Here is a 24,525-nt window from a genome sequence, read left to right as displayed (position 1 = left end):
AATTGCAGTATCAGTGCTAATGCTAATGAAAGGATTTTTAAGACTCTCTGAACCACCCATGTGTATGTAACCTTGTGCAGTTGCTGAAGGGAATCAGAAATATAAGACCCAAGTTTTACTGTCAGAGTATCTATTAAAATTTCATTTGTGAGAAATGTCACATAAAAGATATGGAATAAGCAGAACTTGAACTCCCTGACTCAGAAAGGAAAACATCATGGAATAAAGCATAGGCTAGGATAGGGAGATGGTGAAGGACGGGGAAGCCTGGCGTGCTGCAGTCCATGCGGTCACAAAGAGTCGGATATGACTGAACAACTGAACGATGAGAATAGGGAGAGACATGTTTTCAGTACAGCCAATATGTCAGTTCTTTTAGGGAAGCATATCAGAAATTGGATTAGGTGTGCTAAGTCATATTGCAGACAGCCTTGGATGTCAAAGTGTTGCCCTTGATCCTGAACATGCTCTGGAGCCCTAGATGAGACTTCCTTAAAGTATGGGGGTAATGATTCCAAGAGTGTGGGATGGTGGAGAGAGAACACGCTTGTATCCCAGTGAAGACTGGCATCAAGGAGAAATCCTAACTCATGGAGGCGATGAAACATCAGAGGAGGCTGCGCATCTTGAGATATCTTGTGCTGAGAACATAGACAAGGTGGATTCTGTATTCATATCTATGTATGTATTATATATACTGTTAAACAATTTAAAATACAATTATGTCCACACATACAGCTCACCAAATATTGATTCTGCTTGCCCGACAGACTTAGGCATAGATACTACTGAGTTACGTCTTTGCGTGTGTGCTAAGTCATGTCTGACTCTTTGGGACTCCATGGACTATAGCTTGCCAGACTTTTCTGCCCATGGAGTTTTCTAGGCAAGAATACTGGAGTGAGTTGCCATTTCCTCCTCCAGGGAATCTTCCTGACCTAGGGAAGATCAGGGATTAAACTCATGTCTCTTGCATCTCCTGCATTGGTAGACGGATTCTTTACCACTGTACCACCTGCGAAGACTGAGTTATGTCTACCTCCTCTCAAACTCTAGAAAATTATTTTGGACATTTATGGAGGGAGCACTTTCTTTTCATAGGTAACTCCTAGGTCTAGTTTGCCTTCATCTAATTAATTTGATGATTTTTAAAAATACTGCTGCTCTGTAGGCATGGGAGGATACATACAAAATTAACATCAGCCAATATATTAATCTCCATAAAACGGTTGAAGGTTTTAAAAAAAGTCCTTGAAGGAACACTTGTGTGGAAGTCTTCCTATTCTGTCAGGCCCTCCTGCCTCTTCCAGCTGGAGGCTCATTTCCACAGCATCCTCCTGTACAAATGCTTCAGGATCGAACTCTGTCATTGTCTCTCCTTGCTACTTTCTGGTCCCACAAGTTCAGCCTCTTTCCTCGTGTAAGGTCCTTGGAAGGCAAATTCTCATTCTACCGTAGAAGGCAATGCAGATTTACTCTCTAGCTTCTCTACATGGATATCATTTTATGAAAATGTACAAAAGAGCTCAGTTGAAAAAGTGTTCATTTAAAAATGTATGGCAAAACCAATACAGTATTGTAAAGTAAAATAAAGTAAAAATAAAAATTAAAAAAAAAGTTAGATACACTTATCTTAGAAAATAACTCACCTTAACAAAAAAAAACTACTCATTTTTAATTATCAGTGAGTAGACAGCTCATATGTGAGGGTCTATTGTGTTACAGGGCCTTTTGCAGGAAGAAAAACATCTTTCATCCATGGTTCTGTTGATCCTCAGGATACCATTGAGAGTGATTCTTAGCAACTAATTTAAAGCTGAGGAAACTAAGAATGAGAAAAGTTGGGTGATTTTCACAGGATCACACAGCTGAGTGTCAGGACCAGGATTCTGTCCCTGGTGTGTCTCACACCCAATCCAGGCTTTTAAGTGGACTGGTGCAAACACACACGGGCACACACACGTGATGGGCCTGTGGGGCTGGGACACAGCAGAGACACTTGGAGACGTCATGAATCTCAGTTCAAAGCAGAGCATCAAGGAATTAGGACAGGAGTGCTCAGGAGGCCAAATTCTAAGACGAAGGTGTGAGGGACAGACAAATGTAAGGAGAATGAGGGGGCACCGATGCTGGGGATTCCCTGAGCCCCGTGGAGGGAGGCAGGGAGGAGCTGCCAGTCATCACCTGTCACAGGAGTCACGTGGGTGGCAGGAGGCGGTCCTCTCATGCCCAGGCCCTGTCTCACACCTGAGGGCAGAGCCCAAGGCCAGGATAAAAGGGCCTCGGGGCCAGAGCACCTCCATCCACTCCTCTCCTGAGGTGCTGACGACTCTGTGCTACTTGTACTCTGGTGAGTATCCACTGGGAAGGGGATAGGGCCTTGGGGGCTGTGGCCCATATTATTAGAGAGAGAGACCAGGCCTGGAAGGACAGAAGGATCCAGGAACTGGAAGGAACAGTGAGAGAACCATAGGAGTTTAGTCATGACTAAGGACACTATGAGGGAACCAAAGAGTCTGTGAGGGACTCTCAGGATGAAAGGAAACCATTGGTTGCTCTGACATTCTGAAAGAGGTCTCAGAAAGGGAGTTTGCCTTTGAGAGATACTGAATTCCCTGCAAAGTACGATCTAGGGAAAGCAATTCTCAGAGTTAGGCGAGGATCAGAGGCACTCTGGGAGATTGTTGCATGCGTGGGTCAGGGTAGAGCCTGGGAATGCATTGTACAAGCTCTAGAGGGGAAAAAGCACAAAAAGTTTAATGCTCTTTAGGTCAAGGATAGTGTAAGAGGTATCTCTGAGACTGTCAGAGGCCAAGCTCTGAGTCAAGGTATCTCTTATTTTTCTCTCTAACAAGGTGAACCAGCCAGGAAATTGCTGAGACTCCTTCTAATTTAATGTTGTAAATGTCTAAAATATTCAATTATTTGAAATCTTAACAAAATATTTTTTCTATAAAGAAAATATTTTGGTAATATTTGGATGACATAAGTGAAAAAAATATGTTTTAGTTAATATCATTTGGTCTCAGTCTTCAAATTTATGAAGCAATTGATGACTTCTTTTTACTTTAAAATGATAAGTTGAGGTTCAAAGGAGATGCTGTAAGAGTAGTTGATAAGATATTAAAATGATAAAAGTGTCAGGTTATTTAAATGCATGTATTAGAAATGATTCTAAAAGTTCAGGAAGGGGCAGGGAGGTCTCTCTGTGCTGGTCTGACCTGCTGTCTGTCTCTCCCTCAGCACCCACCAAGATGTCCTGCCAGCAGAACCAGCAGCAGTGCCAGCCTCCTCCCAAGTGCGCCCCCAAGTGTGCCCCCAAGTGTCCCACCCCTAAATGCCCCCCAAAGTGCCCCCCAGTCTCCTCCTGCTGTGGCCCCAGCTCCGGGGGCTGCTGCAGCTCTGGGTGTGGAGGCTGCTGCCTGAGCCACCACAGGCGCCGCAGGTCCCACCACCGCCGCCGACTCCAGAGCTCTGACTGCTGCAGCCAGCCCTCAGGGGGCTCCGGGTGCTGTGGAGGGGGGAGTGGTCAGTCCTCTGGAGGCGGCTGCTGCTGAAGTGAACACTGAGCCAAGAAGAGCCAACCTTGGGACAACAGATGGACAAACACTTCCTCCTCCTCCTCCTCCCACACCTCTTGCTGGGCCTGCCACTGTCGCTGAGGGTTTGGGTGAGGCCTTTGAGCTCTGGTCCAGGGGATCCCTATGCCTTGAGGTCCAGGAGCCCCAAACCTCTCCCCCAAACCCATTTATTCACCTCCTTTCCCATATGTGTGGCAGCCTTGGGAACCCCAAAGCACAGACCCTGTGTTCCTCTGCAGCTTCTATTTTTGCATAAATCAGGCTGATGTGAAACAATAAAACTAGAAATCTGTATTTCTTGTTGGATTGATTTTCTATTCCTACCTCATCTTTCTCATACTCTGTCCTCAACTCCTAGTTCCCTTAATGTGTATCTATAGGCCTGTTCAGATTCACCTCTTGTGCTACTAATGTCTTTTATAGCAAAACAAAATTTTGTTGATTCAGAATCTAATTCAAGATCCAAAATTGCATTTAGTAGCATGTTTCTTTGATTCCCTCCTGTTTGTGACAGTCCTTCAGGCTTTTTGTCTTTCATGACCTGGACAGTTTTTTATGAACTGTTGGTTCTGTGGACAAACACTCAGTGGGGTTTGTCTGAGGTTTCTTCTGACTAGATGTGGTTATGCATATTTGTAATGGTTCCCACAGGAGTGATGTGCTATGTCCTTCATAGAGTCAGAAGTTATGCCTCACATGATGTGTAATTGACTCATTCCTGGGACCCTGAAAATTGCAATGCAAGTATTTGGGAAAATTCTGGAAAAGTGAGACATTAAATTCTATTCCATTGCTTTTTTTTTTTTTTTTTCAGTAGAATCAGGCTTTCCATCCCACCTAAGTAAATTAATCTTGTACTGTTTCAAAGAAATTATAACAACTTTGCCTGAAGTAGTTGCCTTGCAGGAGACTGGTGGTTCTCACCTGGACCCACCCTCACCATCTCCCTTTGCTCTTAGATGTATAAGTGAGCTCAAGTTCAAGTAGGCCTGAAAAGGTGAGGCATGAATTGTGACCAACCAACAGTTGGATTATAGTCCAAAAGAACTACATGATTTATTCCCTGATTTATACAGACACAAACCCAGGGGTATGTGTAGAATGTATATTAGGAGCACAGGATAATTGTGGAAGGAACTTAAAGTTGGTTCAGGCCAAATTTATTGATATGATCAGGCAAGCAGATGTTCCTAGACTTAAATTCTAACATTGTGGGTTAGACAGGGCTTTAACAGTTTGGCTGATTGGTTTCCATGAAGAAAAAGGCAGTCTCCACTAAATGAAGGTGAAAATGCAAGAACTTCCTTGGTATACTGCAGAGGAAGGGATCCAGAGGCTTGGGTTGATTGGAATGTTAGAGTGAAGTTATCATTTATATCTGCTCATCCATCCCAGAAAGCTCCAGAGGACTCACCTTTTACCACAACCAGGAGAAATCAATTTGTAAGGAGAGCCCTAGCATCCTTGACTAACTCTGTGATTGCTCATCTCTCTAAGTCAAAAACTACAGTGGCATCTGATGTCACTAAATTGGGAAACCTAAATGCAATAGCGATAATTGGATGGCAGGGCCAAGTGGCAGCACTTAGTCACCAATACCAAAGTGGGTGTGGCGACTGTAATAGACCTCAACATCAGAGCAGCAGTCAGGATGTTCTGACTCCCAGAGAGCTGTGCCTCTGGTAGTTCATCATGCTGCACTTAGAAGTGAAGTAGACGGGAAGTCTACTAAATTCTCAGTTGATCCATATAAGTGGAAAAGTTCTAAGTCATGTGAACAAAACTCTGACAAGAAAGAACATGCTCCCCAATCAGCTTCTAGTCTTGAGCTAGTTTACAGACCCAGAACTTTTTGAATTAAGGAGAGGCCAGGTCCCCTTAAAGAAGGATCCCAGTACTCTGCCCAAAAGTTATACTGTCAATCTTTCCCCCAACTTTCCTCAAAGGGACCTAGGACCTTTTACCTAGGTGATTATGGTTATTTATGGGTTCAGCAGGATTTTTATTCATAAGGGCTGATGTGTCTATAAAGACCAACACTGAATTCACAATAAGACACTATTACTTGGGTTGATCAGCCAACTGCCTGGTGGCAGGTTGACTGCATCAGAACACTCATATCATGAAAGGGCAGTGCTTTGCTCTTATTGGAATAAGGACTTCCTCTGGATACAGGTTTGCCTTCTTTGCATGCAGTTTTTCTGCCAAAGCATTCATCCAAATGAGCCTCAATAAGAAAGGATAAGATGGATAAGAATGCCTTATCCATCATCATGGTGTTCCACGTAGCACTGTTTCTATGACAGTGAAAGAGGAGAGTGAAAAAGTCGGCTTAAAGCTCAACATTCAGGAAACGAAGATCATGGCATATGGCCCCATCACTTCATGGGAAATAGATGGGGAAACAGTGGAAACAGTGTCAGACTTTATTTTTGGGGGCTCCAAAAATCACTGCAGATGGTGACTGCAGCCATGAAATTAAAAGACACTTACTCCTTGGAAGAAAAGTTATGACCAACCTAGATAGCATATTCAAAAGCAGAAACATTACTTTGCCGACTAAGGTCCGTCTAGTCAAGGCTATGGTTTTTCCTGTGGTCATGTATGGATGTGACAGTTGGACTGTGAAGAAGGCTGAGTGCCAAAGAATTGATGCTTTTGAACTGTGGTGTTGGAGAAGACTCTTGAGAGTCCCTTGGACTGCAAGAAGATCCAACCAGTCCATTCTGAAGGAGATCAACCCTGGGATTTGTTTGGAAGGAATGATGCTAAAGCTGAAACTCCAGTATTTTGGTCACCTCATGAGTTGACTCATTGGAAAAGACTTTGATGCTGAGAGGGATTGGGGGCAAGAGGAGAAGGGGACGACAGAGGATGAGATGGCTGGATGGAATCACTGACTTGATGGACATGAATCTGAGTGAACTCCGGGAGTTGATGATGGACAGGGAGGCCTGGCAAAGAGTCGGACACAACTGAGCAACTGAACTGAGCTGAATTTTATTTTTTGGCCCGAGTGGCCATGGTGTGCCCAAGCTCTGGATACATTTGTGAGGGTGTTTCTGGATGAGATTAGTATTTGAATCATTGATTCAGTAGATTACTATTCCCAGTGTGGATTGGGCATAATACAATTTTTTGAGAGCCTCAATAGAACAAGTAGCAGAGGACGGAAGATTTTGCCCTTTAAAAATTTTTGCCTAATTTTGTGAGTTGGGACACTGACCTTCTCCTGCTCTTGGCACTGCTGGTTCTTGGCTTTCTGGCCCAGACTGGCATCTACACCATTAGCTCCCCTGATTCTCAGACATTTAGACTTGGACTGAAGTACACCACCAGCTTTCTCTGGGACTTTACAGCATCCTTTATTGCATTAGCCCAATTTTAAAAATAAATCTCTTCATGCATACATATATATAATCATACTTTTGTTTATCTAGAGAATGCTGACAGATCCAGCAAATAAAGCATAGCAACGGGTCCACTTATAGAATTCACTGTTCCCACCATGTTCCCTATCATCCTCAAGCAGCTGGCTTGATTAGACTGTGGAATGGCCTTTTAAAGACCTAGTTTCTGAAGCAGCATAGTGGGAATACCTTGCAGAGCTGGGGCAAGGCTCTTTAGGAGGCTACATGCTACAGGCTCAAGATCAGCAATCAGTATTATGGTTCTGTTTCTTCTACAGTCAGATGATACAGGTCCAGGAGTTAAAAGGTGGAAATAGAGTGGCACCTCTCACTATTACTTTTAAAGATCTCCTAGCAAAATTTTTGCTTCCTGTCCCTATGACCTTATGCTGTTCAAGAGGTTCCTTAGTTTCAAGAGGTTCCTAAGGGAGGAATGCTTCCACCAGGACACACAATGACTCCACTGAACTGGAAGTTAAGACTGTCACTCAGCCACTTTAGCCTCCTCGTGCCTCAGAATCAACAGGCAAAGAAGGGGGTTACTGCACTTGTTGAGTGATCAAGTCCCATTACCAGCAGGAATTTGGACTATTACTTCAGAACGGAGGTAGACAAGGACATATTTGAATACTAAAATCACTTAGGGCATACCTTAGTACTACCATACTCTTTCATTGAAGGCAGTGGAAAAACTACAACAGTCTAATTCAGACAGGACTACTAATGGTCCAGACTCTCTAGGAATTAATGTTGGGTCGCTCCACCAGGTAAAGAAGAACCACAAGTAAGAGTTTAATTATTATTATATTTCCTCCATATTTTGCTATGAATATGCTTGTGTGTATGTGTGAATACAAAGTCTTTTTATTTTATTTCTAATTTCTAATAAAATAAAATTTTATTTTATTTCTAATTTTATTTTATTTCTAATCCCCTTATCACATAAGGAGTATTGACTACTGTATTTAAGTTTGATTCAACTGTGTATCACAATATTTAAGTTTAGGCTATCAAGGAGAAGAGTAAACATTGCTCAAGGATGCTGCATCTTCTATTGGGGAAATGGTTAGTGCATTTTTTGATGTACACAGCATGGTTGTATTATGTTAGCTGGAAATGTGGCCTTGTCATTGTCTTTATTTGGGTAGTAAATGTGATGTAAGGAGATGTATAGGGTTTCACTGGTGGCTCAGTGGTAAAGAATCTGCCTGCAATGCAGGAGACCTGGGTTTGATCCCAGGGTCAGGAAGACTCCCCTGGAGGAAGGCATGGCAACCCACTCCAGTATTCTTGCCTGGAGAATTCTGTGGACAGAGGAGCCTGGCGGGCCACAGTCCATGGGGTCACAAAGACACAACTGAAGCGACTGGGTGCACATGCATGTAAGGAGATATGTACAAGTGCCAAGCTGACAAGTAGTGAACTGTGATGGTTAACGTTATGTGTTAAGTTGGTGAGACCATGGTACCCAAACTGTGAGTTAAACACCAATCTAGATGTCGCTGTTTAGATTCTTGTTACATGTTATTAACATTTAAATCTGTAGACTTTGAGTAAACAAATCATCCTCCATAGTGTGGGTGGACCTCATGCAATAAACAGAAAGCCTTAAAAGACTGAGCGCTCTAAGAGAAGAAGGAATTCTGCCTACAGACTTCAGGCTGTAACATCAACTCTGCCATGAATCTTCAACCTGCCAACCTACTCTACTGACATCAAGCTTACCTGCCCCTACAACTATGGGAGCCAATTCCTTAGAATAAATTTCATTAGCTACATGCACATGTCCTGTTCATTCTTTCTCTGAAGAATTCTGACTAATACGTATGAATATGTGTGTGAATATGTGTTTGTATGACTAATAAGGGCTCTCTGTGTTTTTTATCCATTACATTTTTGTATGTTTATTAATTTTTGGATTTATAAGATATATTTATATGTTAAGTAAAGTAATTCTTTATCAGGTATGTATTGTATTTTTCTTTTCTTGATTTTTTATCTCATATATGGCAGTTTATGCTATAAAATTATATTTTTGTATTTATTTCCATTACTCTAGAAGGTGGGTCATAAAGGATCTTGCTGTGATTTACATCAAAGAGTGTTCTGCCTATGTTTTCCCCTAAGAGTTTTATAGTTTCTGGTCTTACATTTAAGTTTTTAATCAATTTTGAGTTTATTTTTGTGTATGGTGTTAAGAAGTTTTCTAATTTCATTCTTTTACACGTTGCTGCCCAGTTTTCTCAGCACCACTTATAGAAGAGACTGTCTTTTCTCTACTGTATATTGTTGCTTTCTTTGTCAAAACTGAGGTGCTCATAGGTGCATAGATTTATTTCTGGGCTCTCTGTTTTGTTCCGTTGGTCTATATTTCTGCTTTTGTGCCAGTACCATACCATGTTGATGACTGTAGTTTTGTAGTATATTCTGAAGCTAGGGCAGTTGATTCCTCCAGCTTCATTCTTCTTTCCCAAGGTTACTTTGGCTCTTTGGGATCTATTGTGTTTCCATACAAATTGTGAAATTATTTGTTTTAATTCTGTGAAAAATACCATTGGTAATTTGATAGGGCACCCCAGGTGGCTCAGTGGTAAAGAATCTGCCTACCAACACAGCAGACTCAGGAGACGTCAGTTTGATCCCTGGGTCAGGAAGATCCCCTGCTGGAGGAAATAGCAACCCACTTCATTATTCTTGCCTTGAAAATTCCATAGACAGAGGAGCCTGGCAGGCTACAGCCCATGGAGTCACAAAGAATCAGACATGACTGAGCATGCATGCACAGAGCCACACAGCCAAGCTGATCCTGTACTCCTGACCAACAGAAATTGTGAAAATTTGATAGGGATTGCATTGGATCTATAGATTGCTATGGGTAGTATAGTCATTTTCACAATATTGATTTCTCCAATCCAAGAACGTGGTATATCTCTCCATCAAATTGTGTCACCTTTAATTTCTTTCAATAGTGTCTTATAGTTTTCTGCACACAGGACCTAATTAAACTTAAAAATTTTATACAATGAAGTAAACTATAAACAAGGTGAAAACACAACCTTCAGAATGGGAGAAAACAATAGCAAATGAAACAACTGACAAAAGACTAATCACCAAATATACAAGCAAGAGTTCATGAAGCTCAAAAGCAGAAAAACAGACAACCCAATGAAAAAGTGGGCAGAAGACTTAAACAGACACTTCTCCAAAGAAGACATACAGATGGCTAATAAGCACATGAAAAGATGCTCAGTATTATTGATTATTAGAGAAATACAAATCAAAACTACAATGAAGTATCATCTCACACAGATCAGAATTGTTGTTGTTCAGTTGCTCAGTCAGGTCTGACTCTTTGCAACCCCATGGACTGCAGCATGCCAGGCTTCCCTATCTTTCCTCATCTCCTGAAGCTTGCTCAAACTCATGTCCATTTAATCAGTGATGCCATCCAACAATTCTGGCCTCTGTCACCCATTCTCCTCCTGTCTTCAATCTTTCCCAGCATCAGGGTCTTTTCAAATGAGTCAATTCTTCACATCAGGCAGACAAATTATTGGAGTTTCAGCTTCAGCATCAGTCCTTCCAATGAATATTCAGGATTGATTTCCTTTAGGATGGGCTGGTTGGATCTCCTTGCAGTCCATGGGACTCTCAAGAGGCTTCTTCAACACCACAGTTCAAAAGCATCAATTCTTCAGTGCTCAGTTTTCTTTATGGTTCAACTGTTACATCCATACATGACTACTGGAAAAACCATAGCTTTGACTAGACTGATCTTTCTCAGCAAACTAATGTCTCTGCTTTTCAATATGCTGTCTAGGTTGCTCATAGCTTTTCTTCCAAGGAGCAAGTGTCTTTAATTTTATGGCTACAGTCATCTGCAGTGATTTTGGAGCCCCCCAAAATTAAGTCTGTCACTGTTTCCATTGTTTCCCCATCTATTTGCCATGAAGTGATGGAACCAGATGTCATGATCTTAGTTTTTTGAATGTTTAGTTTTCAGCCAACTTTTTTGCCCTCCTCTTTCACCTTCATCAAGAGGTTCTTTAGTTCCTCTTCGCTTTCTGCCATAAGGGTTGTGTCATCTGCATATCTAAGGTTATTGATATTTCTCCCAGCAATCTTGATTTCAGCTTTCACTTCATCCAGCCCCGCATTTTGCATGATGTACTCTGCATGTAACTTAAATAAACAAGGTGACAATATACAGCTTTGATGGACTTGTTTCCCAATTTGGAACCAGTCTGTTCTTCCATGTCCAGTTCTAAGTGTTTCTTCTTGACTTACATACAGGTTTCTCAGGAAACAGGCAAAGTGGCCTGGTATTCCCATATCTTTAAGAATTATCCACCCTTTGTTGTGATCACATAGTCAAAGGCTTTAGTGTAGTCAATGAAGCAGAAGTAGATGTTTTTCTGAAACTCTCTTGCTTTTTCTATGATTCAATGAATGTTGGTAATTTAATCTCTGGTTCCTTTGCCTTTTCTAAATCCAACTTAAACATCTTGAATTTCATGGTTCATGTACTGCTGAAGCCTAGCTTGGAGAATTTTGAGCATTATTTGCTAGCATGCGAGATGAGTACAATTGTGCAATAGTTTGAACATTCTTTGGCATTACCTTTCTTTGGGATTGGAATAAAAACTGACTTTTCCAGTCCTGTGGCCACCACCGAGTTTTCCAAATTTGCTGGCATATAGAATGCAGCACTTTCACAATATCATCTTTTAGTGTTTGAAATAGCTAAGCTGGAATTCCATCACCTCTACTTGCTTTGTTTGTAGTGATGCTTCCTTAGGCCCACTAGACTTCACATTCCAGGATGTCTGGCTCTATGTGAGTGATCACATCATCATTGTTGTCTGGGTTATTATGGTTATCTGCCATGTAAGGCCACCCAAGATGTACAGGTCATGATGGAGAGTTCTGACAAAATATAGTCCATTGGAGAAGGGAATGGCAAACCACCTCAGCCCTCTTGCCTCGAGAATTCCATGAACAGTATGAAAAGGCAAAAAGATATGACATTGAGAAATGAACTCCCCAGGTCTGTAGGTGCCCAACATCCTACTGGAGAAATATCTTCAGAAGGAATGAAGAGGCTGAGCCAAACTAGAAACAACACCCAGTTGTAGATGTGTCCCGTGGTGAAGGTAAAGTCCGTCAGAATGGCCATCATCAAAAAGTCTACAAACAATGACGACCCTGTATGCAAGACAGGGAAAGAGACACAGATGTGTACAACGGACTTTTGGACTCAGAGGGAGAGGGAGAGGGTGGGATGATTTGGGAGAATGACATTCTAACATGTATACTATCATGTGAATTGAATCGCCAGTCTATGTCTGACGCAGGATGCAGCATGCTTGGGGCTGGTGCATGGGGATGACCCAGAAAGATGTTATGGGGAGGGAGGTGGGAGGGGGGTTCATGTTTGGGAATGCATGTAAGAATTAAAGATTTTAAAATTTAAAAAATAAAAAACTAAAAAAAAAAAAAAAAGAATGGCTAAAGTTAAGTTTAAGTTGATCCCTGCTATGCTCAGAATAAATGATGGTTGTACTACAAAAAAAAAAAAAGTCTACAAACAATAAGTGCTGGAGAGGGTGTGGAGAAAAGGGAACACTCTTGCACTGTTGGTGGAAATGCAAATTGATACAGCCACTATGGAGAACAGTATGGAGATTCCTTTAAAAAATTAAGAATAAAACTACTATATGACCCAGTAATCCTACAACTGGGCATATACCCTGAGGAAACCAGAATTTAAAAAGACACATGTACCCCAATGTTCATTGCAGCACTGTTTACAATAGCTAGGACATGGAAGCAACCTAGATGTCTATCGACAGATGAATGGATAAAGAAGTCAAGGTACATATACACAGTGGAATATTACTGAGCTATTAAAAGAATGCATTTGAGTTGATTTTAGTGAGGTGGATAAACTTGGAGCTTATTATACTGAGTGAAGTAAGTCAGAAAGAGAAAGACAAATTTTGTATATTAACACATACATATGGAGAAGGCAATGGCACCCCACTCCAGTACTCTTGCCTGGAAAATCCCATGGATGGAGGAGCCTAGTGGGCTGCAGTTCATGGGGTCACTAAGAGTCAGACATGACTGAGCGACTTCACTTTCACCTTTCACTTTCATGCATTGGAGAGGGAAATGGCAACCCACTTCAGTGTTCTTGCCTGGAGAATCCCAGGGACGAGGGAGCCTGGTGGGCTGCCGTCTATGGGATCACACAGAGTCAGACACGACTGAAGTGACTTAGCAGCAGCAGCAGCATGGAGTTTAGAATGATGATACTGATGAACCTATCTACAGGGCAGCAGTGGAGATTGCAGACACAGAGAAAAGGCTTTGGGACACAGTGAGGGAGAGAGAAGTAGAATGATTTGAGAGAGTAGCATTGAAACATATACATTACCATATGTAAAATAGATAGCCAGTGGGGATTTGCTGTATGACACGGGGAACCAAAACTGGTGCTCTGTGCCAACATAGAGCAGTGGGTTGGGGTGGGAGATGAGAGGGAGGTTAAAGAAGGATGGATGTATACCTATGGTTGATTCATGTTGATGTATGGCAGAAACCATCACAATATTTTAAAGTATCCTTCAATTAAAAATAAAATAAAATTTAATGGCACTTTAAAATTTAGTTTATTAATTTTTTCTTTTATAAATTATGGGTTTGTGTCACTTTTAAAATATCTTCTCCTCCTTATTAATTAAGCAACAATCATTTATACTTTCGATTTCTTTGGAGTGTTGTTTCATTGTTTATAATTTAAAATAAGATTTACATGAAGGGAACATGTATTAATGTTTTCCTTTGTGGTTAACATTGAAGAGTGGGAGGGTACAGAGGAAAATTAACTCAGCCTGATTACTTCCCATTAGATCTCCAGTCTCTTGTTGACTTGAGGGAATGATGTAGAGATAAAATCCTTGGATGAATCAGTGACCTCAGAAAGCCTTTGATCGTGAAAATGGTACCAGAGCCACTGACAGCTAATATCCAAACCAAAGAGTCAGTTCAAGTGATATGGTTGTAATCATAACTCTGACTCATCACTTAAGTCCAAACAGATTAGTGTTTCAGGCTGCCCTGCCTTGAGGCAGAAGTGTGGACCATATGACCTCTTAACCTTATCATTCTAGGAATCAGGAGCCAGGCTCTCCTGTGTGAGCCAAGGCATGGATATCCTGGCCACTCCCCATAACTAAGATCATTGGAACAACCTGAGCCAGTGTCATGACCAGGTGAGACAGGGGCAGAACTCTGCAGGATGATGTGGTCATCACGGCTCACGGTGCCTATCTCAGGGTGAGGTCTCCTAGAAGGATGATCTAAGTCACGGGGAAGAGCTGTTTATAAACTGAAGAATCAGTGCTTTGCTGTGTGTAGTTTAGTTGCTAAGTCTTTAACTCTTTGCAACCCCATGGACTGCAGCATGCCATGCTTCCCTGTCCATTACCCACTCCTAGAGCTTAGCTTGAAGAATTTGGAGCATTACCTTATTAGCATTCAAAATGAGTGCGATTTTTCAGTAATCTGAACATTCTTTGGCACTGTCCTTCTTTGAGATAAGAATGAAAACTGACCTTTCCTGGTCCTGTGGCCACTGCTGAGTTTTCCAAATTTGCTGATGTATTGAGTGTAGCACTTTAGTAACATCATCATTTAGGATTTTAAATAGTTCTACTGGAATTAATTAATGTACCCCAATAAATATTCATTGAATGAATGCCCTGAATCATTAGGCTAATTTGCATTCCCAGTAACAAGGCTTTTTGAGGGACCGTTTGCACACAACCCACCAACAGTAGTTTTAGGAATATTTTTTTCATTTAAAAAAAAATATTCACTGATTTATTTGGTTGGTTGGTTTGTTGCAACACAGGGAAGCTCTTCATTGTGTCATGCAAGATCTTTCATTGCAATGCACAGACTCTCTAGTTGTAGCACCCAGGTTCAAGAACTCAGGCTAGGCAGTTGTGGTAATTAGGCTTAGTTGCCCCATGGCATGTGGGATCTTAGTTCCCTAACCAGGGATCAAACCTGGGTCTGCTGCATTGCAAGATGAATTCTTAGGCCCTGGATTACTAGGGAAGTCCCTTAGAAGCCTTTTTAATCTCTGACAATATATTATGACTCTAAGAGCTCCCTCCCTCCTGAAAAAACAAGTTCTATTCTTTATTAGTGAGGTGGAATTTTTTTTTGTAATCTAATTTCAGTGGAAACTAGAAAATTTTTTTCATTTCTTTCTTCATTTTTTTGTATTGATCATTTATGCCTCTTCCAAATCTTTTATAGAAATGTTTACTTGTTTATTCTTAATTAACATGAAACCTATGTTTTCTAGGGATATTGATACTATAAATATCATATGTAATCTATTTCCCAAGTTAATTATTTTTATTAAAATTAATTTTTAGAGCAATTTTAAGTTCATAGAAAAATTGGGGAGAAGTTACTGCGATTTCCCATATGCTTCCTGTCCCAACACCTGCCTAGCTTCCTCCATTGTCAATATCCCCCACCAGACATGTACATTTGTTACACTTGATGAAGCTTCCACTTCTATATCATTATCATACAAAGTCTATAGCTTACATTACCATGTATTCTTAGTATTCCACATTTTGTAAGTTTTGACAAATGTGTAATGACATGTATCCACCAGTATGGTATCATACAGAGTATATTCACTATCCTAAAAATGCCCTGCCTATACATCCCTCTCCCACCCCAACAACTTGGCAATCACTGATCTTTTGTTTAACAAGTCTTATCTATTGATTTATTTGAACTTTTGGCCATAGCCTGGAGGATGTGGGATCTTATTAATAGTCCCCTGACCAGAGATCACACTTACACCCCCTGCATGGGAAGATGGAATCTTAACCACTGGACTGCTGGGGAAGCCCCAATTACTGATCTTTTTATTTTTATTTTTGCCACCATTTTGCCTTTTCCATGATGTCATATAGTTGGAACCATACAATGTGTAGCCTTTTTATATTGGCTTCTTTCACTTAATAATATGTATTTAAGCTTCCTCTCTGTCTTTTCATGGCATGATAGATCATTTCTTTGTAGTGTTTAATAATATTTCATCATCTGGATCTACCACAGTTTATTTATTCACCTCCTAAAGGATATCCTGATTGTTTCCAAGATTGACAACTATGAAAAAGCTACTCTGAACATCTGTCTATAGATTTTTGTATGGATGTAAGTTTTCAACAATTTTAGGTGAATACCAAGAAATGTGATTGCTAGATCACATGGTAAGAGAACATTTGGTTTTTTAAGAAATTGTATTCCAAAATGGTTGGAAAATTTTGCATTTCCATTAGCAATGAGTTAACATTCCTATTGTTCCACATCCTCACTAGTGTTTGATGTTGTCAGAATTCAAGATTTTAGCCATTATGACAGGTGTATAGTGGTATCTCATTGCTGTAATTTGCATTCCCCGTGGCATACAACATGAAGCACCTTTTCATATGCTTATTTGCCATCTGTATATCTTCACTAGTGAGGTATCAGGCCCTTTGCCTATTTTTTAATTGGTTATTTTTTTTTTCTGATTGTTGAGTTTTAGAGCTCTTTGAATGTTTTGGATAGTACTCCTTTATAGTAGAAAATGTTCTCTCTAGTCTGTGGCTTATTTTATCAGTCTTAACATTGTCTTTTGCAAAACAGAAGTTTTTTGTTTTTTTTTTTTTTTTTTACTTTATTTTACTTTATAATACTGTATTGGTTTTGCCATACATTGACATGAATGCAGAAGTTTTTAATTCAATGCAACCTAGCTCATCAATTATTGATTTCATGTATCTTGATTTTGGTGTTGTATCTAAAAAGTCACTGCCATACCCAAGATCAGCTAGGTTTGCCTCTGTTCTTCTAGGAATGCTATAATTCTCATTTTACATTTAAGTCTGTGATCCATTTTCAGTTTTGTTTTTTTTTGTTTGTTTGTTAAGAATATAAATTCTGTGTCTAGGTTCATTTTTTTTGCATGTTGATGTCAAGCCCCATTACATGAAAAGACTATCTTTGTTTCATTATATTGCTTCTTTTTTCCCCCAAGTACCAGTTGACTATAGGTTTGGGAGGGGGGTCTATTTCTGGGCTCTCTATTCTGTTTCATTGATCTATTATCTATTGTTTTGCCAATACCAAACTGCGTCGATTATGTAACTTACTTATAGTAAGTCTTGAAGTTAGTTAATATCAATCCTTATGAGTTGATTCTCCTTCAGTATTGTATTGGCTGTTTTGGGTCATATATGAAGATCATATAATCTTTAGAATCAGCTTGGTGATACCCACAAAATAATTCCTGGGATTTTGATTGGGAGTGCATTGGATTTACAGAACAGATTGGGAAGAATCAACATCTTGATAATATTGACTCTTTCTATCCATAAACATGGAACATCTCTCCATTTATTAAGTTCTATGATTTCATTTATCAGAGTCTTATAGTTTTCCTAAAATAGATTTTACACATATTTTATTAGATTTATACCTGAGTACTTAATCTTGGGGATGCTATTTTAAATGGTGTTGCATTTTAAAATTTAAAATTTCATTTGCTCATTTCTGGTATATAGGAATGCAGTTGCCACTTGCTTAACTTTGTACCTTCACCTTGCTATAACTCTTTATTACTATCTTTTAAAATTTCTACAAAAATAATGTTGTGAACAGTTTATTTCTTCCTTCCCAATCAATATGTTTTTAACTTATTTTTCTTGTCTAATTGTATTAGCTAGAACATCCAATACCACCATGTGGAAAAGGAGTAGTGAGAGGGGACATTCTTGCCTTGTACCTGATCTCAGAAGGAAAGCTTTGAGTTTCTCATCAATTTTGTATTCCTGCACCTTTTCAATGGTATTTTCTACCATTTAGAATTTAATTTTTGCATATTTAACCATGTAGATTACCTGTATCTACATTTTCCTTTATATACTGTGGATCTTACGCTATTCTTAATTAAAGTTTTCTCCAAAGAATTAACTACCAACTACATTTTAAAGGTATTGATTGTATTTGTAGTTATATGACTACGTATATTTGACAGAACATTGAATTGTATGTTAAAATTAGCAAATTTTATTTCATGTAAATTATACAGAAACAAGTGAGTTTTTAATTTAAAATAAAGATATATTCCATCTATATTTTTGTATGTATATATTTTGTATACTTAAACTGATGGAGGAGTCAAGCAGAGGTTGTTAGGAGAAGGGTGAGGGATGCAGAGCATAGGAGTGAAGGATGACAGTGGGAAGAGAGAGGAAGAAGAAGCTGTCTGCCTCCTGGTCATGTCTGAAGGGCCCAGTTAGGTATATGAAGGGATGAAGGGAGCCAGAAGCTGAAGAAGCTATGTTCACAGCTAATGCTGCTTCAGGATATTGGTTAAAAGGGAAAACAAAGAATTAGGAGAAAATGCAAACCTATAAAAAATACAAACTTTTCCCTTCTGACCCATGACCCTGTCAACTGTCTACTGAGGCCTCTGCAGGCACCAGCAGAGAAGGTACAAGAATAGAATAACAGTGGCCAAAACATGAAACGAACTCTGCCTACATCAAGTCAGTGAGCAGACTCTGTATTTATGATTTTAACTCGGGCAGCAGGATGCCAGAAGTTGCAGAGGGACATGGGGTCTATGCTTTGGGATTCCCAGGGCCATCACACGTATGGCAAAGGAGGTGAATAAATGGGTTTCAGGGAGAGGTCTGGGGCTCCTAGACCCTAGAGCACAAGGATCCTCAGGACCAGAGCTCAAAGGCCTCACCCAGACTTCCCAGCAAGACAGGCAGGCCCAGCACGAGGTGAAGGAGGAGGAGGATGTGTTTGTCCACTGACTGTCCCCAAGGTTGGCTCTTCTTGGCACAGGGTCCACTTCAGCAGCAGCCGCCTCCAGAGGACTGACCACTCCCCCCTCCGCAGCACCCAGAGCCCCCCGAGGGCTGGCTGCAGCAATCAAAGCTCTGGGGTCGGCGGCGGCGGTGGGACCCGCGGCGCCTGTGGTGGCTCAGGCAGCAGCCCCCACACCCAGAGCTGCAGCAGCCCCCACACCCAGAGCTGCAGCAGCCCCCACACCCAGAGCTGCAGCAGCCCCCGGAGCTGGGGCCACAGCAGGAGGAGACTGGGGGGCACTTCGGGGGACACTTTGGGGGGCATTTAGGGGTGGGGCGCTTGGGGGCGCACTTGGGAGGGGGCTGGCACTGCTGCTGGTTCTGCTGGCAGGACATCTTGGTGGGTGGGCTCAGGATCTGAGGGAGAGACAGACAGCAGGTCAGATCCAGCACACAGAGACCTCCCTTCCCCCTTTTGCTCTCTTAGCATCACTTATAATCTTAAAAGCATAATATCCAGTAGTTTTACTACTCTTAGTAGCTTTCCCATACTCTTGAATTTTATATTTGAAACTTCAGCACAGCCTTGTAAATCAGATAAGAACTTTCATCTATTTGTACAAAGTAGTAACTAAGACCAAACAATATAACAAAACATCTCCAAGAGTCTAAAATCTTATAAGTGGAGTTGGAACTGATTCTATGTCTTCCAAATCTGAAATTGTCCAGTTTATAGGCCATTTAAGGACAAATTCTTTCTTAAAGAAAAAATACAGCACTTTTTATTCTGTAAAGTCAGCAATGCAATAAATCTTACAGATTACAGCTCTCATTAAGCTCACTTATATTAAAGATCACTGTTGTTGTTTAGTCGCTCATCATGTCTGACTCTTTTGCGACACCATGGACCAGCCCACCAGGCTCCTCTGTCTGTGGAACTTCCCAGGCAAGAAGGCTGGAGTGGGTTGCCATTTCCTTCCCCAGGTGATCATTCTGTCCAGGGATCAAACCCTCATCTCCTGCATTGGCAGGTGGATGTTTTACCCCTGAGCCACCAGGGAAGCCCTTTATTAAAGAAGAGATTAGTAATCCTCTTAATCGCTACAGCCCTGGGACTTGAACCTCTGCCCTCTGATCTCAGTCCAGGGAGGTCCCGTCTCCCTAAGCTGATGGGTTGCAATGGTGATCCTCAGGCTTACTATTTCTTAATCAACATGGAAGTTTGTAAATGCACTTTCAGACCCATGAATAAGCATGGAGAAGTTTAATAATAAGCAAGTTTAAAAATCCCAGAGGAGCCTGAGGTCTCTGTCTTGGGCTGCTCCTTCACTGCAGATGGGGGCGGGGCTGTATTTTCCCGTGTGCGCTCCCTCCTGACACCTGTCAGAGTGGAGCCTGGTGTCTGTCAGGTCACCAGTGTCCCTGTCCTGAGAGGCCCTCTCCACTACAGGCCAGCTTGTTTCCTTTAGAGCACAGCCGCCTGACTCTTCTCCCTATGTTCCCAGTTGGTACCAGATCCCGCCTTGCATCCCTCCCTCAGTCTTCCTGTGCCCTGCTCCTCTGACACGATGACCTTACTCTGTGAAGGTCCTGCCTTCTCGTTCGTATCTGAGCATCCTCTGTGGAAGGCCCCACTCCAGTTCTCAGAGGACGCTTACCTGTACACACGCAGCACATGTTTGTCAGCACCACAGGAGAGGAGTGCATGGAGGTGCTCTGGTCCCAAGGTCCTTTTATCCCGGCCTTGGGCTCTGCCCTCAGGGGTGAGACAGGGCCTGGGCATCTGGGCATGAGAGGACCGCCTCCTGCCACCCACGTGGCTCCTGTGACAAGTGATGACTGGCAGCTCCTCCCTGTCTCACCCTCTGAACTCAGGGCAGCCTCTCCAAGTAGCTTGGAATAGAGCTACTTAGAAACAAGGAGTGGAGGAGTTGGGAGACACTTTACTTTGGATCTTCTGTTTCATTCTCCTTGAGAAATACCAGCATGGAAGTCTCTTAGCTCCGGTTTTTGTTGCTTGGGGCCCAATCACTTTCTTTTCTTCTTCCTTCAGATATAAATTCATTACTCATGGCAGTCTGTTTCAGACTGTAATTTGGAGATGTCTTCATATTTCTCCACTTAGGTAACCCTGCCAGTCTGTCAAAGGTCAGCAAAACTTGATCTGTCCCCCAGATATGCCCCATGGCTTGTTTCACCATAGCCTGCAAACTAAGAATAGTTTTGCATGTTAAATGTTTGTGAAGAGAAATCAAAAGAAGACTCTTTCATGAAACATGAAAGTTATAATAAATTCAAATTTATTATAAAGTTCAGTGTTCATAAAGTTTTACTTGGAACCAGGCCTGCTCATTTCTTTACTCTCCAGGGCTATTTTCACACGGAGGTGGCAGGATTAAATAGTTGGGAGAGAGACTCTAGGGTTCCCAAAGCCCAAAGTATTTACTCTTTAGCCCTTACCAAAGTTTGCTGATGTATCTCATTGCTTTTATGAGCTCGAGATCAGACAGATATAGAAAACAATTCTGATTCTGCCACTTGCTAGCTGTGTGTCCATGCAAAATTACTTGAGTCATTTTTAGTTTTGGTTGTTTGTTCCTCAGTTATTAAGTACAGGTAGTGATAAAAATATTTCACAAGGATATTGTTTCAGTCAATTAGACAGTATAAAGAAAAGGACTGGTAGAAGACTGGTAATGTGGTGGATCCTCAAGTTATAAGATGCCTATGTATTTGTAAATAAAGAGAAATTATATAATTTTAAACCATAACTTCCTTCAAAGAAGGGTAAATCTGGATTTTTTTTCATCCTTTTCTTTTTCAAATTACTTGTTCTGCTTAAATATCTTGACTTTTTTTTTTTTTTGCCATGTTCCTCAGCTTGTGGGACCTTATTTCCCTGACCAGGGATGGAACCCATGTCCCTGCAGTGGAATTGTGGAGTCCTAATCACTGAACCACCAAGGAAGTCCCTACCTTGATGTTTTTTACTATGAAATATGGCCAGGAAAGGAGTTTGTGGTGAGGAGGAGATGAGCTCTGCATTGCTCCACATAGAACAGCCACTCAGAGATGATGTGTAGGGAAGCAGAGAAGTACAGAGTGGGACACCTAGGCACCTGGAGGTGAGGTGGTAGAGCGACCTCCAGAGGCTCTTTTTAAGCCCCTTGCAACTTCTTGACCCTAGGGTTTTATTGTAGATTTCTCTGCTTGTAAAGTTTTTCTACCCCAGCAAGTTGAGTAGTTGAAAGGCAAGGATAATAATTCACATTTGGTTCAAGTTGGTGTATAGCACCACAGTGAGATTTTCTGAAAGGAAACGAATTAATTAATTAGAAAAAGCCACACTGAAGCCAGAAGCAGCATATGAAGAAAAACCCTCTCCTTCCTGTCAGTGGCAGAAAAATTTGGGGAGAATCAAGAGCTTCCCAGAATCTGGAACATTATAATGACTTAACAAATCACAAGGGGAAGAATGAAGTCAGTTAACATATAGTTACAAGATATTAATAAGTAATATACACATTTGGGTGGACAAATTATATAAACAGAGACTAAATATGTGTGTTTATATAAACATGCATACACATATATTTTTATAGTGGTATTGTGTGTGTTATGTATATAGAGGTATTTTATTGGTTATTATTTTGTGTCCCACTTTCCTGGTTTTTTCCTCTATCTTATTCATTAGAACTCTTCTAGAAATATTTACCCATGACCATTAAATAAGGTGACCAAAACCACACATCATAGCTTGCCAGAGACCATTTTAGATTGTGTCTTTTATCCCAGCATAAACCTTTTTTTCAAATTCAACTCTGTTCCAGTTCAGATAATGATGATATAGTCATGCTACCGTCCAATGATGGTAAGAGGATGGCTTCTTAAGAGGCTTCACTGATTCAGGATAAAACCGAAACAACTTGGCCTTGATTCAAGTATCTATACAGTATGACCCTTTTCTGTTTCTAAAGGTTTTTTCTTTGTTCCCTTAAGAGAAGAAATCTTCTCTTAAACTGAATTGGCTCATTAGCTCTACTTTGAATAGGCTGCAGGCGTGCGTGCTAAGTCCCTTCAGTCATGTCCGACTGTTTGTGATGCTATGGACTCCAGGCGAGACTGCTGGAGTGGGTTGCTGTTTCTTCTCCAGTGGGTCGAGCCCCCACTTCCTATGTCTCCTGCACTGGCTGGTGGGTTTTTACCACTAGCGCCACCAGGTTACTTCATGCCTTATCTTTGTTTTGCTTATGTGACATATTTCTGATCAAGTATTTATTGAGAACAGGGTCTGGATATAAAACATTTATATCCCCCTCTGCTCCTAGAGCACAGAGATGCAGATAGTCATTTCACCAGGGTTTCTTACCACCCAAGAGTTTGCACATAGCTTTTCCATGGGATTTAAGTCAATCAGGTACCAGTTTGATATTAAGATGTGTACTGTTATATGTGCTGGTCATATCATCCTACAGAGATCTCTCTATATATTACTCAAGGGAAATATTTGTTCTCAATATGTTCTAAAGAGCATAGCTATGGAAGGAGAGATTGGGATATTGATTCCCTGGCTCACACAGTCAGTAACTACTCCAAAGCCCAGCTCATGGATTCCTAGGTTAATGGAGCTGGTGTTCCACTGGGTCACGCCTCTGCCTCTAGGCATGGCAGCACCCAACCTTCCATGAGTCTGACTCTGGGTATAGGTGATTAATCAGCAGTGTGGTTGCAATATCTTGAGGACTTCTTTCTAAGCCTTGGCTTTTAGAGTTCAACTGATGCAGTAACATTTCAAAAGAAAACAAAAATGTTTAGTTACAAGGGATTGGTTTTCTGAGGTTATTTACTCATCAAAGCATAAGGCGAGTACAGAGAAAAAGAGAGTGAGCTAGGCAGTCGGGCAAGGAAAGGAAATATATTAGAGGGAAAACGAGAGGGTGACTGGCCCTTGAGAAGAACCAGTGTCCTCCCTCTCTGATGGGCTCTTTCTTATATAACTCCAATGAAAAATTCTCTGAAGGAATGGTTAACTTTTAGCCTGTACTTGAGTCCTGCAGTCACATAGCTGGAGGTCTGGAATCTGGTGATCTCCTAGCCTTCAGAAGGTAGGTGCCAGCAGGAAAGCAGAATGTCGTTTGGGCAATTAAGTCAGTCTCAAGGGTCGTTATGACCCTTGTGACTGTGACTTTATCCTTTGTTTGAGAGGTCAGCATAATAAGTTATGTTAACAATGAGTCCCCATGTAGGCCCTGTCACAAAGGTATCTGTCTCCCATGTTCTTGGATAATTTCACAGGTTGGGAGGAAACACTGCTGAGGTTCACAGGAAGCTATTAAAACTGGGTGAATTTTTCTTATTCCCTGCACCCTACAGCCCCTTCCAGAGACAGGACCTTGTACATCACCAATTTTTACTTCCCTTCCCTTCTCTTCTCTTCCCCTTCAAAACATTTGAAAGTGAAAGTGTGAAAGTGTTATTCACTTAGTCGCATTCAACTCTTTGCAACCCCATGGATGATAGCCTGCCAGGTCCCTCTGTCCATGGGATTCTCCAGGCAAGAAAACTGGAGTGGGTTGCCATTCCCTTTTCCAGGGGCTTTTCCCAACCCAGGGATCAAATCTGGGTCTCCTGCAT

General features: G+C 41.2%; 2 protein-coding genes across 2 annotated transcripts; one reads left to right on the top strand and one right to left on the bottom strand.

Annotated features, from left to right (window-relative positions):
- Window positions 1–3,254: 3,254 nt before the first annotated feature.
- On the top strand, window positions 3,255–3,557 carry LOC121818619 (late cornified envelope protein 1D-like). Its single transcript, XM_042243263.1, has one exon. It carries the CDS (start codon window positions 3,255–3,257, stop codon window positions 3,555–3,557), a length of 303 nt encoding a protein of 100 aa, XP_042099197.1.
- Window positions 3,558–18,936: 15,379 nt separating this feature from the next.
- Window positions 18,937–19,287, bottom strand: LCE1F (late cornified envelope 1F). Its single transcript, XM_027976931.2, has one exon. It carries the CDS (start codon window positions 19,285–19,287, stop codon window positions 18,937–18,939), a length of 351 nt encoding a protein of 116 aa, XP_027832732.2.
- Between the last annotated feature and the right edge of the window lie 5,238 nt (window positions 19,288–24,525).

This window comes from Ovis aries, chromosome 1, assembly GCF_016772045.2.
Source record: "Ovis aries strain OAR_USU_Benz2616 breed Rambouillet chromosome 1, ARS-UI_Ramb_v3.0, whole genome shotgun sequence".
In the NCBI taxonomy this organism is placed as follows: domain Eukaryota; kingdom Metazoa; phylum Chordata; class Mammalia; order Artiodactyla; family Bovidae; genus Ovis; species Ovis aries.
This window is presented reverse-complemented; position numbering and strand designations above follow the sequence as displayed.